This window comes from Arachis stenosperma, chromosome 2 (assembly GCF_014773155.1).
Source record: "Arachis stenosperma cultivar V10309 chromosome 2, arast.V10309.gnm1.PFL2, whole genome shotgun sequence".
Lineage (NCBI taxonomy): Eukaryota > Viridiplantae > Streptophyta > Magnoliopsida > Fabales > Fabaceae > Arachis > Arachis stenosperma.
Window position 1 is genome coordinate 88,199,594 of NC_080378.1, and position 18,249 is coordinate 88,217,842.

An 18,249-nucleotide genomic window follows, 5' to 3' on the forward strand; every position below is an offset into this window, starting at 1 on the left:
AAAAAATTGGTCAAATTGGTGGTTAATCGATCAAATTGGTGGCTAAGAATGTCATTAGAGGTAAAGGAATTGTTCTCAGATGATAAACTTAAATAAGAGAATTATGCAGCACCAACACCAGTTTGTTGTTGTGCAAGAGCCAAGAAGTCATAGATTGAAAGAGAATTTGAAAATACAAGAGAAAATTGATTTAATTATGATATGTATGACTCTTTTACACTAAAATGTACAAATAATAATACTTAGTTACTGCTTTAGTTTTTATAATATCTATATGTATATTAAATTTTAATAATTTTAATATATATTAAATTAAAACGGTTCAACTACGATTCGATCCCGATTAAATTATTGAACAATTGAACCAATCACTTAATCGGTTCGATGACTGATTCGATTCTCGCTACCTTGCTTTTTAGTTTGACAACTTGGAGGAGATAGTACTATAGCAGAGAAACCAAATTGTGCGCATATATCGAATATGGAACTTTGTATTAGCATTTAGCAACCTCTGAAAAGATGATACATGAAATTTGGTTGATGTTGTTACCCACAACCTGAGAACTTTAAGCAGAACCTTGATGCCTTTAATTCTTTAATATATTATTTATATTAAAGAATAATATTTTTATTTTGAAGAAAAAAAACTCAACAAAAAATGATACCTCATTTTTATTAGTTAAAAAAAATTAATTTTAATAGATTAAATAAATTATTATTATTATATTATTAAAAAGACTTATAAATACAGAATAATCGAATAATTTTGTGCATTGAAAAGAATTTTATTATGATTAGAATAACTCATGCCATTAGCATATTATTATTATATCATATCATATCGTATTGTTTTGATATAATTATAATAAAGACAATTTCTTAAATTAGTATAATTATATATCATTAATTAAATACTAATTATAATATAATTATATTAATTAAAGATTTTTTTTAAAATAAATTTAGAAGAGCGAATAGTGCAATTATTTTGGAGGGAAAATGGATTAACGAAAAAGTGACACCTCACCATTATAAGCGGGGAAAAACCCAATTTTAATATATTATATAAGTAGATAGAATTTTAATAATAATACACGGATAATAGAAATAGTTTATATATGGGTTTTTCAAGGTATTATTATTATTATTATTATTATTATTATTATTATTATTATTATTATTATTATTATTATTATTATTATTATTGAATAATAAATAAGAATTAGAATTATATCAATATTTTTAAAATTAATATAATTAAAATGACTAAAAATATTTAAAATTAATGTTCGTTATTAATATCATAAAATTTGATCATTTTATGATTAAATTCAAATATTCTTAACTACCGATGCAATTATCATATCATTATCATATATTATTATTATTATTATTATTATTATTATTGTTATTATTATTATTATTATTATTAAAATGACTAAAAGTAATTTTAATTGATAATTGATAAGTAGTTTAATAATGCATTAAATATTGATTTGATATAATTATAATGAAGATATATTTCTAAATTAGTATAATTATATATTATTTATTAAATATTAATTATAACATAATTATAATAAATATATTTCTTATAAAATAATTTAGAATAGAGAATAGGAAAGTTCATTTTGGAGGGAAAACGGAGTTATGAGGGATCGACACGTCACATTTATTAGTCGGGAGAAAACCCAATTTTAGTATATTAAATAGAATAGATTAAGTAGATTTGGAAGTGTAGTGTGTTTTTATTTGATTGGTAATTGTTCATATTGTTCAACAAAGTTATTGTCGTCCTAGTATTCCCCATATTAAATTTGGTGAATGTTATGGTGCCTAAAAGGTGGTGTCTTTTTACTAAAAAAAGTTAAAAAATAATATTTAATTTAAAAGATATAACAATAAATAATTTTTAAAAAAATCAAAACTTACTATAAAAGGTAAGTTAGACAAAATTTAAACACCAACTCATAAGCACCATAGAATTGGCCATTAAATTTACAACTTATATCATATGCATTTTATTATTTTATTAGTTCTTTCAGTTTAAAAAAGTTTGATCCGAAAATTCTATTAATAATAAGTTTATTTTTGGAAGGGAGGGATATATTTCATTCATAATTAATATAAGTTTAATAGCATTGATAAATTTAAAAAAATATATTTAATCTATATCTAATTTAAAAAAATGCATTCAATGTTTTTTTTTGGTGTCTAGCATTCGCTTAAATACCAATTTTAATATTAGATAATTAATATAAAAACTAAAAAGTAATAATATGGTCATTTCATAGTTTCATCACCTGATTATTTCTTTTAATAAAATGTGAAAATTTCGAAATTTCTTTCAGGTGAATGAGACATACAAATTAAATTAATTTTTTAGGAAATAAAAAAATTCAACACGGTATTCAGTATTCAGAAATGAGATGGTATTGCTGGAGTTGCTTCTAGAATAAAAGACCTTGGTAATAGTTTTTCCACATTTTCCCCTGAAAGCCCTTGACGCTGTCTAGTCCTTCTCCACCAATACCTATCTCAGTTTCCATTTAAGCCCTCCAAAGTTGACAAATTCACTTTCTCTCTCTATCTCTCTCTTCCCAACAACTTCAAAACAAAAACCTTTCCCATTCAAAATCCAAAATCCCCTTCTCTTCAATTTGTTTTCTCTCTCTAACAACAAAAGACAAGTCACAGCCCTTTCCATTCTCGTTCCTTTCACTTTGTTGTTGTTGCAGAGAGTGTTTGCGTGAGAGAGGATGGGGCAGCAATCGTTGATCTACAGCTTCGTGGCGCGTGGGACGGTGATCCTGGCGGAGCACACCGACTTCAGCGGTAACTTTACCACCATAGCCTTCCAGTGCCTTCAGAAGCTCCCTGCCTCCAACAACAAGTTCACTTATAACTGTGATGGCCACACCTTCAACTACCTCGTCGATAACGGATTCAGTAACCGCCGCCTCCTCCTTCATCCTCCTCCTTTTTCATAACTGCCTTTTTTGCTTTTCCGATTTTGTGCCTTGCTTGTTTCCTTTTTCTCCTGTTTTTGTTTTCTTTGAAGTTTTTTCTTTCATGACCTGGGAATCCCGGAGGAGAAGCCGGAAATGAGTTTTTTTTTTTTTAATTTTATTTATTAGTTTTGTTTTGATGAATCTGTTTTTCGGTTCGGAATTTAAACCGTGAAAGGATGAAGCTTTGACCCTTGGAGGCGGAACCGGGTTTACTTTGGGGTTGTTGAGTTTTTTTTTTTTCTATGGATTTAAGGTTGAAGTTGAACTTGATCTTAGAAAATTGTTTTCTTTATGTTTTATTTATTAAAAAATTGTATGATCATGTATCTAATTTTGTGATGAAAACTAATACTGAGTTGATTGAGTCGTAGTCAAACTCATATCCTTTCAGCCTTTCTGGTCTTGAGTTCAAGACTAAGTTGGATTAATTTCATTAATAGGGTCCCAAACTAGTGACAAAGAATGAACTTGGTTTTGAAAAACCTCCTTGTCTATGAATTTTTTTTTGCATATAAAAGAAATTCATTGGACAGAGCTTTTGATCTACTGTACATAACGCCTTATTAAGATTAGACTTTAAAGTTATTGGTCAACAATGAAGATGATCTGTTTACATCGGAACTAGGTAGTTGTTGGCCTGCATGCAAAAAAAAAAACTTGTATTATTGATCTATAACAGCATAAGGTTTAGTTTGATATCGATACCCTGTAGTGATGTGATCATGGGAATAACATAGGGATTGTGATTTCTTGTCTTTATTATGAGCCGATTCGAGATGATCTATTTGGATGATCATTTTCAAGTATTAATAGTTCTGTGGCATTTATGGTGAACTAGATGTGGTTGCTTCTGTGAGCTGCTTCAATATGTAGGGAAGTTTATAGTCTACTTTTTTTGCATTTATTCTATTGATAACTATGGGTAGAGGGCTAGAGGCCGAGTTTTACTTCTGCTTACTCTAATTAAGACATTTTGAAAGTTTTTTTAATGTAACAGGGAAGCTGGTATTGTTATACTTATTAATAGGTCACATAATTTTTAGAAGACAAAATGGGAAAAGCCATTTTATGAATGTAGTATTATTTTAATAAGAATAAGATATGCGTATAGCATTGCATGTAGTAGTTCCTTGATCATTCTTCTCTTTTTGTGGTAGTAAGCATCTTAATTAGCTAAGTAGGAGGAAACTGTCCCTTTTGGGCCACGAAGCACTCTGATTTTGGGCCCTGAAGAGAAACAATCCAATTGTGAAGACCACTTATTTCATTGTATCAATTTGCAGTAATTTTAGGCAGAAATGTTGCTTACCCCTCAAGTTATTTGTTTAGTTTCATGCATGGTTTATAAAATTGTATGTGGGATGCTTTCATAATAAACTTGCCTATGTAGTAACCTATTTCATTGAATGGCATGTTCTCATCATATTCTTATGACCTATTAAGAAGTATTGGTCCTGATGTATATATCAAATGAAATCTTGAGTTTTTACAAAGATATTGTGCAATGATCCTTACTTGCCGAAATTGCTTCTTGTGCCCCAGCTCTGACATTTACCCTATTTTTTATATCAATTCATGCATGTTGTTTTGTTGAAATTGTTCCATAATTTGACCAACATGATCTGTTTCTGCAGCTTACTGTGTAGTGGCAGTGGAATCTGTTGGTAGACAGATTCCAATGGCCTTTCTTGAACGCATCAAGGAGGATTTTACTAAAAGATTCGGTGGAGGAAAAGCTGCGACAGCAGCTGCTAAAAGTCTTAACAGAGAATTTGGGTACTTTTTGTTTAATCTAATCTTCTATATAAATAAATTTTCCTTTCTACTGTGAATTTCACTAATATGAAGTTTCTGTTTTGTATATGCTTCAGCTCAAAGCTGAAGGAGCATATGCAGTACTGTGTGGAGCATCCAGAAGAGGTTAGCAAACTTGCAAAAGTGAAAGATCAGGTTTCTGAAGTAAAAGGAATTATGATGGAAAACATTGAGAAGGTACAACACTTTATATTTCTGGAAAATGTTGCATTCTGTTGCAGTCTTTTGAAGTGTTTGGTACTTCAGTTATGAATTTACAAGTAATGTCATTAAAGAGTTGTAACTTGTAAGACATAAATTTGGTCCTCTCATTAATTTGATCATCAAAAGATTTGTTATATATATCAAATTCTTCAAAGATTAAAATTTGCATCAAGTTAGTCGAAAAAGTTGTCAAAGTTTGGACTAATTTGAAATGGGTTTTAATCCCTCCAGAACGAGATTGATCTCATTAAAATAATGTCCTAACACCTCTTTTGCGTACCAGTCGATATCATAATTTTATTAATGATGTCCTCATAACACTTTGGAGGACCAATTTGGGCCTTAACTCTAAATAAAATTATACCAGATAATGATTTTTTGGTTAAGGAATTGATTGTTGGAAGGTTTGTGACAAATTGTGAGTTACTATATTTTCCATAGAATGGTCTTTGCGATGGGTAGAATGTAGGGAATATCTCCTTTATTTTCAATTTAACATCTAAACTTCTTGTTTCTTCTTATTTTTTAAATGTCGAGAAATGTGACAAATGCGTGTAGGAATTATGACCAAAATTTTCCTTCTAACATCATAGGATGCATTTGGTTTGTGTTTTTATTTTGTTTTCATTTTCAGTGTTTTTTGTTTTTAGGATTTTATGAAGAAAAAAGAAAAAAACAGTAAAAACGTTAAAACCATGTTTTCTGTTTTCTCTTTATCCTTCACAAAATCCTAAAAACAGAATACTGAAAAGAAAATAGAAAACAAAAATGCAAACCAAATGCTCCCTTTAGTTTTCCCGATCTTTCTTTGCAAGGTTACTTCAATTCTGCTTGCTAATTATTTTTGTGTGTGCTGTATGCAGGTTCTTGATCGAGGAGAGAAGGTTTCAGTTTTGGTGGATAAAACTGAGAACCTTCACTATCAGGTTAGATGCTTTTATTATTTCCCATTAAATCAAGTAGCTTGCTGTTGATCATAATATGGAATTTTCAAATTCATGTTGATTTATGTCAAACCACAGTAGTAGTCTGAAATCTGAAATTGTAAGTGTAATTCAATTTAGTCACTAAAATTTTAAAATTAACTATTTAGTCTTTAAATTTAAGTTACAGTCCATTGGTCATTTAATTAATTTAGCTCTTGATCGGTCAGTTTTTAGGCAATTGTCATTTGTGTTGAGTCGTGTTACATCAAGAGACATGTCACTATGTTAGTATGCCAGGTGATCTTGATTGATGATTGCATGGCATGGCATGGCATGCCATGTGGCATCTGAGTCAACACCATGTGGTGGATGTTGATGTTGACTTGTTGATTAACATGATACATTATTAGAATGATGATGGTTGACTAATGATTGAGTTACATGGTACTAAAATGATGATACAGAGAATGTAACTTAAAGGATTAAATAACTAATTTGAAGTTTTCAAGGACTAAAATTAAGTACCCAATTTGGAGGCCGAATTGAACCTTTAATTCAATTCTTGATACAACCAAGTTCAAGTGTTTGAGTAATACAGCTAAGATAATAGTGTTTATGGTTAGTAGCGATTTCTTTCTTTCTTCACAACATCCAATCTCCATTGTCATTAAATCGGGATTCGAATAGTGCCTTGCACAAGCTTATTTTTGGTGTAACGGCTGTAATTGGTAATGTCTTTTCAGGCACAAGATTTCAGGCAGCAGGGAACCCAGTTGAGGAGAAAGATGTGGTATCAGAACATGAAGATAAAACTAATAGTTCTTGCCATCATAATTGCCTTGATTCTCATAATTGTTCTTTCTATTTGCCACGGCTTCAATTGTTGAAGTGTTTTCACTCATTTGGGATCGTCACTACATGGATTTTTTTTTATTTCTTTTTGGTAGTCTAATATGTTTGTTAACATATATGTATGATTATTAGAACATTAATCGGTTTTGTGAATAATAAAACAAAATGGTAGAAGGAAAATGGTGCAAAGAGAGGAAGGGAGAAATAATGTGACAAGGTACACATTATAGTTGCTTTTCATTTCTTTTGCTTCTCATAAACTCTGGATTGTTTCATCTGTTGTATTGTATAGCTTTGGTAATAGTATTGTGATTCTTGAGTTTGGCTTTATGAAGAATTAATCGGTACTCCAATTGTGTATGACAAATATATATTTTTTTAAATAGTATATGCACACAATAAAATATATTTTAATAGATAAATATATGGATAGTTTAATTTATTTTTAATATATATTTTATATTAATAGTTGATTTGATGGTTAATTTTTAGTGTACATCAAACATTTTTTATTACTGTTACTCATGTTCATATACTCTTACTGTTAGTGCTCGCCAACTATTGCGCACATGATTAAGATCCAGTTTCAATTTCTCAATCTCTTGTCCAAATAATAATGAAACAAATCTTAAACTTCTAAGGCTAAAATGTCAGTTACTACATAAGAAATTCAGACTGAGATGACGTGGCTGGAATATATTTTCATCGTTGTTTATAGATGCAGGTGCAGCTGTTGAAGTGTGATTGAAGGAAATAATAGTAAAGGAAAAAGGATTAAAGAAAAAACTCAAAAAAGGAATAAAGTAAATAAGAGTAAAGGATAAAGGATTAACTAAACTTCACGTTAATAATTTATTCGAATCTTAGTTATCAATCATTTAATCCAGAGTATTAAAACAGGTTTCCTTCGCCATGTGATGAACATTTATGATTTATGCACACTCCAATTTCTTGCAAAAAAAAAAAAATTCCTGAAAACCACTCTCATCTGCATCTTTAAAAGTTGAATCCAAAAGAAAAACTGTGTCACTGATTGTTTTTCTTGTCAGTCTCTAGTTCTTCCTTCTAAGTGCCTTGTTTATGTAATTCTGTTCACTTATTATTTGTTTTCCGTAAAATTTGTCTTGCAAATTCAGTGTGTCATTTTTCAGTTTATAAATCCGGAAAAAACCAAAAAAAAAAACAGAAAATCTTGTTTTTATTTAGACTAAAATCTATTTCCTGTTTTTTGTATTCTGTAACCGAAACAATAAAAAAAGAAAAAAAATCTATTTGCTGCTGATTTTTGCTCTTTCGATTTTAAACTTCAGTCTGCATACATTTTCCCTAATTTACTTGTTTCCGGGAGAAAAGTTAATTGTTTCTGCTCCACTTCTTAATTATTACTGTTTATCATAGTCATTTTCTTGACAATCTCTTTTTCATCTTCAACAAGCTCAAATCTCAAAAAAAAAAAAAGTTACTTGTTTCTACTCCACTTATCATTGTTTATCATCAGTTTTTTCTTTATTTTTCATCTTCAACAAGCTCAAATCCGAAAAAAAAAAGGAAAAGAAAAAAATATCTTGCAGATTTTTCTTATTATCTTTTGGATCGGACAGAGAATTTCAGCGTTCTTTTCCTTTTGGCTTGAAACTTAGAATCATCTTTGAGTCTTCTTTGCTTTCATATTCTTGTGTGCATATTAATATTAATCAAGCCTAACTATTTTAACTTCAATACTTCACACACACCCAAATAAAAAAAAAAGAAAAGAAAAGATCTAGTTTCATATTTTGTGGCTCGCATCATCAATTTGCAGCAAAAGTATCCACTCCATTGGAAGTGCTAGTCTTCTTGTTTCTTCTATAATCAGGTATTTCAGAAATCCTTTAATTATATATATATATATATATATATATATATATATATATATATATATATATATATTATATATATATATATATTTATTTGTCTGATGATAGTTCCATTGTAATATTATTATATTTCCATTTTTTCCTCATAATTCTCACATTCATTTGGCAAAAAAATATTTTATGTACGTTTTCTCTTTTCATATATTAAGAATCTCATTTCTAAACATAAATATATAAATAAAAATAAATTGAGAGAGTAACCATATATGATATTTAGCTCCCAAGTTTATCGAGTTAGAAATGCTTCGTAAAATAAAGATTTAATTAGTTTATTAGTCTTTATAATTTTATTAATTTTTTATTAAATTTTTTATATAATTTAAAATTTATAATCAAATTTTTATGCTAAATTTACAAAAAATTAATTAGACTTCTATTAATAGTTATCCTTTAAAAAAAGTACAATACTCACAGAATATTCACTTCTAGTATATATTACCAAAATAAATATAATAATTACCAAAATAAATAATTTAAAAATTATTTATCGATTTAAATTATCCTCTCTTATCTCGTTTACACGGTAAACGAAATGACTTTTCACATATATCGTTTATAGTGTAAACAAGATAAAATACGTCAGGCTGCCGTGTGTATATCTCGTTTACACTGTAAACAAGATAATATATCTCGTTTACAGTGTAAACGAGATAAAGAAAGACAAATTTGCAGCTGCTATAAAAGGATGTGTAACCATTGGTTTTCTCCACACACATTTTATATCCTTTTTCTGTCTTATTTTTTTCACGAAAACAAGACAACAATGGCCAATAACAGTGTATATATAGTTGTGTGTGTTTATCCCGATTGTCGTATGAGAAATGGCGACAACGGGGTGACATTTAAGTGTGAGAATCCGATATTGTTGTGCACTTAGCGTGTAAATACGTTGTCGGAGTTGAAGAGTTTGATATTGAGCAAGTTCGGTGGTACAGAAGTGAGAAAGATTGGAAGGGAGGGATATAGGTTGCTGGCACCCATGGGTAATGAAGTTTTCCGGTTTCGACTATTCAGACTTCAAGGAGACGAGCATGTGTGACTGATGTTCGACATCCATGGGAGGATCATGGCGGAATAGGTAATGGATCTTTCCGCCGAGGTGGGAAATAGTGGTCGTGGTGGTTCTGTACTCTCGACCTATGTACAGGACGACCGACCTCTCGCACCACCGTCCATTCATGTTGCCATTCCATTGGATGAGACAGAGGAGGGTGAGGACGAGTCGGACGAAAATTACGTGGCAGATAGTGCAGACAGTGATTCTTCCGAAGGCGGTGATGAGGATGAGTTTGTGCCGGAGACACCTGCCCAGACTGTGGCGCACCATGTCCTGCCTCCACGTCACCCAATTCCGGCGCTACACACGGTGTCAAGTCACTATCACAGTCTGGATCTGGACGCCATGCATGAGAGGACTCCGTTTTCTGACACGGGTAAAGAGGATTACAACTTAGATGGTGGGGTAGAGTTTCGGGTCGGCCACAGGTTCAAATGCCAAGAGATAGTGCTGCAAGGTGTGAAGAACTACAGTATTCGCAGGAATGTTGAGTACCGGGTGATCGAATCGGACCGGTTAAAGTACTATGTGCAGCACCGTCAAGCTAACAATGGGTGTCTATGGAGCCTCCATGTGGCCCTTCGACAGTACCTCAGATACTGGTAAGTTCAACTTTAATTGTGTTTTTGAGTATTTCTGTGCAATATATTAAGGAGGTTTGAGATATAGCTGAAGCAATACTATTTTGCTATGTTTAAGGAGGTTCGGAGGGTTGGTGGAGCGCACAGTTGTCTAGCACCCACCATGTCTCAAGATCATCGTCAGTTAGACAGCAGTCTCATCTGCAGGGTTATATTGCCGTTGATATAGTCCAACCCCTTTGTGAGTATTCCGGTGTTGCAAGGTGCGGTCCAATCGAGCTATTACTTCAAATCCTCCTACAGAAAGCTGCTTCAGGCACTGCAGAGCTATTTTTCTGGAACTATTTGTGACCTACGTGTCAATCCGTTCTACGATGGGCACCTTCTGGTACGCGACTGTAGCATGTTCGACAAAGTATTTTAGGCTTTTCCCTCATGTGTCGAGGCATTCAAGTATTGCAAGCCGTTTATATCCGTCGATGGCACGCATCTATATGGCAGATACGGTGAGTGTTGCTTATTGCGATGGCGCAAGATGGCAACAGCAACATCCTGCCTATTGCTTTTTCCGTTGTTGAGTCTGAGAGCACCGAGTCATGGTCGTTCTTCCTTACTAATCTGATATGCCATGTCACCCCACAAGACGGCCTGTTGGTTATCTCCGACAGATCTCAGGCCATCAAGGTTGCGCTAAGCTCCAATGATAGTGGTTGGCATCTCCCAAGAGCGTTCCATGCTTACTGTATCAGACACATAGCTGCGAGTTTCATGACTCGGTTCAAGTCAACTGAGGAAAGATTGTCAAAAGCAAAATTCTTGAGGGGCACCGTGTTGTCGAATCCAGCCCCAGCCAGATACGGGACGATGGCATCGGGTGGAAAAAGGGTATGACTCACTCGTCGTGGTAGTAGAAGGCGAGGCCTCTGAAAAATATAAAAAAAATTCAGCCTTATAAAGAAATAATCTTAAATTTTTAGTTTATTTATTTCTTACAATTTGTTTTTAGTTTTGCAATTAGAACAATTTAACATGATATACAAAACATTAAAGTAAAATAAATATTTCTTTGTTACTTACATCTACTTTTACTTAAGAACATATTTCTATGTTTCTAACTTGCACATATTTCTAAATTACATAGTGCATACTAAACAAACCCTAACTAGAACGTTATAAATACTAATAACCTAGTACAAGAAAAATGGAGTTTCAAACTAATACTTATGTCGTAACAACCTTGCACAAGAAAATAGAGTTCTAAATTCCTCTTAAAGACCTACTACTAAACCTGCTAACTGTGTTTTGGTTCTTCGGGACTACCCTAACCGTGGCCACATACTTAAATTAAACAAACAGAACAAGACTAAGCTCAAAGTGGGTCGTCCCAGCGTAATGTGATGTCTCGTTCAACCTGTTGATGTCTCCGTCGTTTCCCGCCTAGTATGCCATCGCAATATCAGTCGAAAATAGGGTGAGAAATGGATAATAGAGAGGAGAAAGTGGTTTACAAGATCCAACTGAAGCTCAAGATGACGCTGTGAATAACATATACTTATAGATACATACACGTGGTAGCCTAACGTGCCTTATCTTGTTTACAGTGTAAACAAAATAAGAGAGAAGAATTTAAATCGATAAATAATTTTTAAATTATTTATTTTAATAATTATTACATTTTTTTATTAAAATAAAAATTCCAAGTTTATCGAGTTAAAAATGCTTCATAAAATTAAGATTTAATTAGTTTATTGGTCTTTATAATTTTATTAATTTTTTTATTATGTTTTTTATATAATTTAAAATTTATAATCAAATTTTTATGCTAAATTTAAAAAAAAAATCAATTAGACTTCTATTAATAGTTATCCTTTAAAAAAGTACAATAATACTCACAGAATATTCACTTCTAGACTTCTAGTTTATACCATAATTAATTTTACATTGAATACAAATAGTATTATAATAGTATTTAGTACTTTTTAGCAAAAACGTTTAGCGAGGAATTTATTGAAATTTTTTGTCTATATAAAAGTTGTTATAAACTCTTAAATTCTAATGATTTGTTGAACATTTAGTAAAATTATAGCAATTTATACATAAATTAGACCTAAATTTAAAATTCCAATCAAAACTAGATACAAAGAATAAACACTAAGAAATTGAGAAAAACAACCAAAATATGTGCGAGATTGATTTAGAGATATAGTTCTTTGTTGTGAGAAATGAAAGATGGAGAGATAAGGAAAAGAAATATATAAAAGTAGATATATAAGCATGCACCACATTATTTTTGAGACATTTCTTTTCTCTTACTAATGTCATGTCAGCAATATTACTTATTTGACACAACTTTAGAATCAACCACTCAATTCTTACCAAATTAACTATTATTTTTAAATCAGTAAAAAAATAAAATATACAAATAAAAAACTAAAAAATAGAATCCAATAAATTTGTAACCTCCAAATATATTGAATTTATATTCTTATATTTATTATATCTTATCGTTATAAATAATACAATAAATTTATAACCGCAACAATCAATTTATAAATTAAAAGTTTAAAAAATGAAAAATATATTTTATTATTATAATTATGTTTATTATAATCATTTTAATTTTTGCCAATAAGTTATACCTTAAATGGTATAGTCTCCCATATTGGTCGCAAATTCGAGTCTCTATATATTTGATAAAAAAATAATCATTTTAATTTTTAGAAGTAACACTAGGTACAAACAAAGAATTATTATTGTAGTTTTTATTTATTATTAAAAACAAATTCTATTTTATTTTACCAATATAAAATTTGAAAAGAATATTTGAAAACTAAAAAAAAAATTATTAAAAGAGTATCAAAACGAAACCAAAAAATATATGATATTAGACATACATTTTTATATATTAGATATATTCGTAGTATATAAGATGCATCATGCATGCATGTTTACCTCAAAACACTAATTAACTATCTTCTTTTTTTTTACTAAAAATGTTTAACTTTTAGCTTTTATTGCGTATATTTGTACATATAAGATGTATCATACATGGATACAAATCTAAATATATAATTATTACAATAATTATGTCGACGGCAACTCCATAAGTTTAGGCCATTGACTACGTCAATTGCATTGCCAACTTTAGAATAATTATTATTTGGCACAACTTTAGAATCAACACTCAATTCTTGGCAGATCAACTATTATTTCTAAATCAACAAAAAAAAATATACAAATAAAAAACTAAAAAATAGAATCTAATACATCTGTAACTTCCAAATACATTAAATTCATATTCCTATATTTATTATATTTTACCGTTATAAACAATACAATAAATTTATAACCGCAACAATTAATTTATTAATTTTTATAAATAACTCACTAAAAGTAATAAATATCCATATTACAAATGTCATAATAATATTATTGATCATAATAAATTTTACATTATAAGTATTTAAATTTCATACCATTTAAACTACATATATATGTCTCTTATCACTATTCATTCACATAACATCAAATTTAGCACAAAAAAATTATTTCTGAACTGCATATCTCAGACTTACTCAATAGAGCATCATTCTTTCAGAGGATTAGAAATCGAATAACTATCCAAGATCTAATGGCCATGCAATGAGAATCTGATGATCAGGTATGACAAAAAAATCACAACATACATCATAGAGTCATACTTACTCAAATACCATATACCTAATGATAACATAAATTGAATATTGGAATAGAAAAAAATCTTCACAATTTTAGCAACTATAAACGAAATTGATGACAAATTAGGATGGAACTATGTTAAATGTAAAAAGTGTAAGAAGAAAGCATATAAAAAAAAGAAACAACTACATTTGTGGCACATGTAATCAAACACCACAATATCCAACAATAAGGTAATTTTATATACTTTTCATAATCTCATCTATTAAATTATTAGTTGCTAGCCCAATACTTATTTTAGGTTCAGAATTTAATTAAAGGTTTTAGATCAAAGTGTTACAACAACTTTTATACTATTTGATGGTGACGCAAAAAATTTATTGGGCACAACTGTTTCAAATCTAATGACATTTCAGAAAAATAATGACATTGAAGCACCACCCCATCAAGAGATTAAGGAAAAAGAAAACCATACAAATTCAAGACACATTTTTGGAAAAAGAACATACATACAAAGATGGAACCAAATAACACAATAAAAAATGCATCAAACTCAACAATTCATAAAGAACATGTCTTCGCAAGAACCAACGACAAAAAGAAGAAAGCACCAACTCTAACAATCAACAAAAAAAAAGGAGGACGAGCATCACATAAGATGACTAAGTCCATCAACTAAAATAAATACAAAAATTAAACTACCAAATAAAAATATCACTTTGTACAACTTCAATATCCAAATTTTTTATATTACAAAATATTTAAAATAAAACACCTTTTAAATTTAACTTCAATTTATACGTATTTAATTTATTTTTACAAAACATAACAATTTTTAATATTTATTATATATTATCATTAATTTATCGTTCCGCTCAATAGGCCTCTTTATATGGGTATTCTCATTCTAGTAAAATTGAAGAGGGAGAAAGCTAGAAAAAACTACATGGGTATTCATAGGCCTCTTTATATGGGTATTCATAAATCTATTTCATTTCAGCCACTTTGAGAACAAATTGCTTCAATGAAGGTTCATGTGTAGGCATGGTTAGCCTATTCAAGATTTCCTTGCCCAAAAGAAACTTTGTGGCACAACTTAGTTCTATACTTCTTTGGTCTTGTAAATATCATAATTACTTCTTTGGGTATTACCATCAATTTTTTTGTTTTCGACAAAAAATCTTGGCCTTTTGACAAATTTAAGTTATTATTACCATCAGATTTTTTCTACGCTTAACTCGACGGTAAAGTTTTGACTGTAATATCATTTTTCTTTTAAAATTAAAGTTTTTAAATATGTTATATATTCATAATCTTGTGATCAAAATTTATTTCTAAATCATGATTAAATAAATTTGAAAATCAATAATACTCAGGGACGGATTTATATTACTGGGTGCGGGAGCACCCCACTACAATTTAAATTTTTTTTGAGTAGTATATGATAATAATATTTATTTACCTCTATTAAATTATTAAATTTGACCTCACAATAATTTTTTATTTAATTTTTGGTACATAATAATTAATTTAAGAATTTTATATTAGATATCTATTAGAATAATCAATTATCAATTTAAATGAGATTAGTGTTCTTTCTTAGAAATCAATTTAAAAGAGTATTATTTAAAATTAGCTAAATTTTTTTCCATAGCAACTACATTAATTAAACAAACTTTTTCAACTATGAATATCAATAAGAGTTTATTTCTAATTGTATGAAAAGTAAATTTTAAATAATTGTTTAGTGATATATATATATATAAAGAAAAATGTTTCGATTGTATTGTTAAGAAAAAGATTACTCATTTTTTTTTAAAATAAAAATCTAAAAAATAGAATTTTAAATTATATGTTATTGTTTAAGTTATACTATTTTAGTATTTTAATTTATAAATTAGATATTTCAAAGATTAATTATATTTTATAATAATAAAATATAATTATAATAATCATGCTATATGTTCGTAAAAAAGAACTATCTGTATAGAATATATATTAAAATAAAATATATATATTAAAAATAAATTAAAAAAATATATGTATGTACACATATACATAGTATTTAATAGATAATTTAATAGCTAATTTTTATATACATATAATAATTTTATTATAAAAAATATTATTATATTATATATGTTTTGCCCACTGTTAAAATTGTCTGATTCCGTCACTGATAATACTTTTTATTGAAGCAATAAATTAAAATATCAATAATATAAAAATATCAAAAATTCAAAATAAAGTGTACGAATGAAAAAAAGATTCAACTAAAACAAAAGATGCACTAAACAATTAAACAACAAAGTCCTACAGGTCCACATAATTGTCAGCATCATCCTCGTACTGATTGTGATCCTCCTACAACGTTGGTGGTACCAGTGTTGATGACAAACCCCCACTTACGGAACTAGGTCTAGTGGTACCATTGAGTCATGCAGATCGAAGCGAGCTAGCAAGTCACCTATGTGATCCTCAACCTCTTGGAATTGCCGACCTTGATCATCCAAACTTTGTGAGGTTGTGGCTTCGCTCACACAACTCTGTGACGGTCTCCTGAGAATCCAGAAGTGCACTCGTAGCATGGAAGGATGTTGCTAGAGGACCAAATCGAAGTGTGTTGACGATCCTTTTTCATAAATGCTATTCTTGTATGCTTTCCAACCATTTCTTGCAATACCACATCTTGATGCAAACTAGTAGCACTGTTTGATCTGTTGCCTTCCTCTACACTTTGTTAGGATTCTTGGGTCCGAGTCTCCAAGATTTGTGTATGCTTGCCCTATGCACTAAAAAGAGATTTGGTTACCACAATTGAAATTAATATTATTTGAAATAACTATTAAAAAGTTTAATACTTACATATTGACGCTTGGACTACTTATCCACCCACAAAATCTTGTTCTACTTCCTGCTGCTTAGATGCCTAAAGACCTCGCGTCAGTCAACTCATGCTCCATCTCTTTATGCACATAGTCAACCACAAAGCTAGATAAGTATAAATACAATTATGGTATTAACAAAACTTAATTTAATTAATATTTAAATACTTTACCATCTTTCTTTTAGTAGATGCAATGGTTTGCATTAAAAAAAAAACGTTGAATACCGTCGAATTTATTGTCGAATTTTGTGTCGATATTTATATGACCGAATAAATCTTGCCGATAACATAACACTGTAATTTCCATCGAATTTAGTGATGGAGTATAATTAAAAAGTAGACGAGATCTGTTGAATATCAGTAACATTGGCGCGATTTGATATGTCTCCACCCCATTTTATCGTTGGATTAATTTGACGATAATGTCGAAGGAAATGTTTTTTAATTCATTTAAAAAAAAATGGCTAGACTGTTATCGTCGGTGTATTCTGACAATAGTCTTTTTTTTTTCATGAACTTTTCTATCTATTGAAGGAGTTGGGTCATCAATCTTATAAAATTTCTAACCCTCTATCCTATCATCAAACTCAATGCGGCCTCTTGACTTAGTCTTAACCACAACCACTCAACTAGACTTGCATTAATCCGGATAAGGCAAATAGTATACCTGTCGTGCATTTTGAGATAGAATAAAAGGACCGTAGACAGGGAGGGATCCACCTTGAAAAGTGTGGGGGCAAGTGCCCCATTAAAATTTTATAGAGTTAGATATAGTATATGGAATAAAAATTTATTTTCCCCCATTTAATAAATAAATTTGACTTCACTATAATTTTTTGTTCAATCTATCTCTATTTTCATAATATATAAAAAAAAGATCTCACTATTTTATAATAATATCATATTGAATATAAAAATAATTAAATAATAATAAAAAGATAATAAAAAATTAAGTTAGTAATTTAAATTTAAGTATTAAAAGCATAATTTTTGTATCTCTAAAATTCTAATTTTTAGAAACAGGTAACTATTTTTTGCGAAAAAATTGTATAATAGCATCATTTTATCGATAACAAAAATTTTAACAGTTTATTTATGAAAATATTTGAAATTATATTGTGAATTTTTTTAAAGGTATATCCATTTATTAATATATTATTGTTAGTTTTATCATCTAACATAAAATAAATCAGTAAATTCTCTTTATTTTATACACGTACGAAGTTATAATTTCTTATATTATTCACTCATTTGTCCTTAATTTGGTACTTTTAATTCAATTTTTTTGTTCAATTAAATGTTATTGAATTCTTGACTAGGAA

The 18,249-nt window shown here is 29.5% G+C and overlaps 2 protein-coding genes across 2 annotated transcripts; both read left to right on the forward strand.

Annotated features, from left to right (window-relative positions):
• Window positions 1–2,549: 2,549 nt before the first annotated feature.
• LOC130960926 (vesicle-associated membrane protein 722) lies at window positions 2,550–7,145 on the forward strand. Its single transcript, XM_057886463.1, has 5 exons — window positions 2,550–2,949; window positions 4,646–4,787; window positions 4,883–5,003; window positions 5,894–5,956; window positions 6,700–7,145. Exons 1-5 carry the CDS (start codon window positions 2,760–2,762, stop codon window positions 6,841–6,843), a joined length of 660 nt encoding a protein of 219 aa, XP_057742446.1. The 5' UTR covers window positions 2,550–2,759; the 3' UTR covers window positions 6,844–7,145.
• A 3,157-nt stretch (window positions 7,146–10,302) lies between these two features.
• On the forward strand, window positions 10,303–11,115 carry LOC130960670 (uncharacterized). Its single transcript, XM_057886119.1, has 2 exons — window positions 10,303–10,383; window positions 10,481–11,115. The coding sequence occupies exons 1-2, from the start codon at window positions 10,308–10,310 to the stop codon at window positions 10,711–10,713; spliced, it is 309 nt and encodes a 102-aa protein (XP_057742102.1). The 5' UTR covers window positions 10,303–10,307; the 3' UTR covers window positions 10,714–11,115.
• Window positions 11,116–18,249: the final 7,134 nt, after the last annotated feature.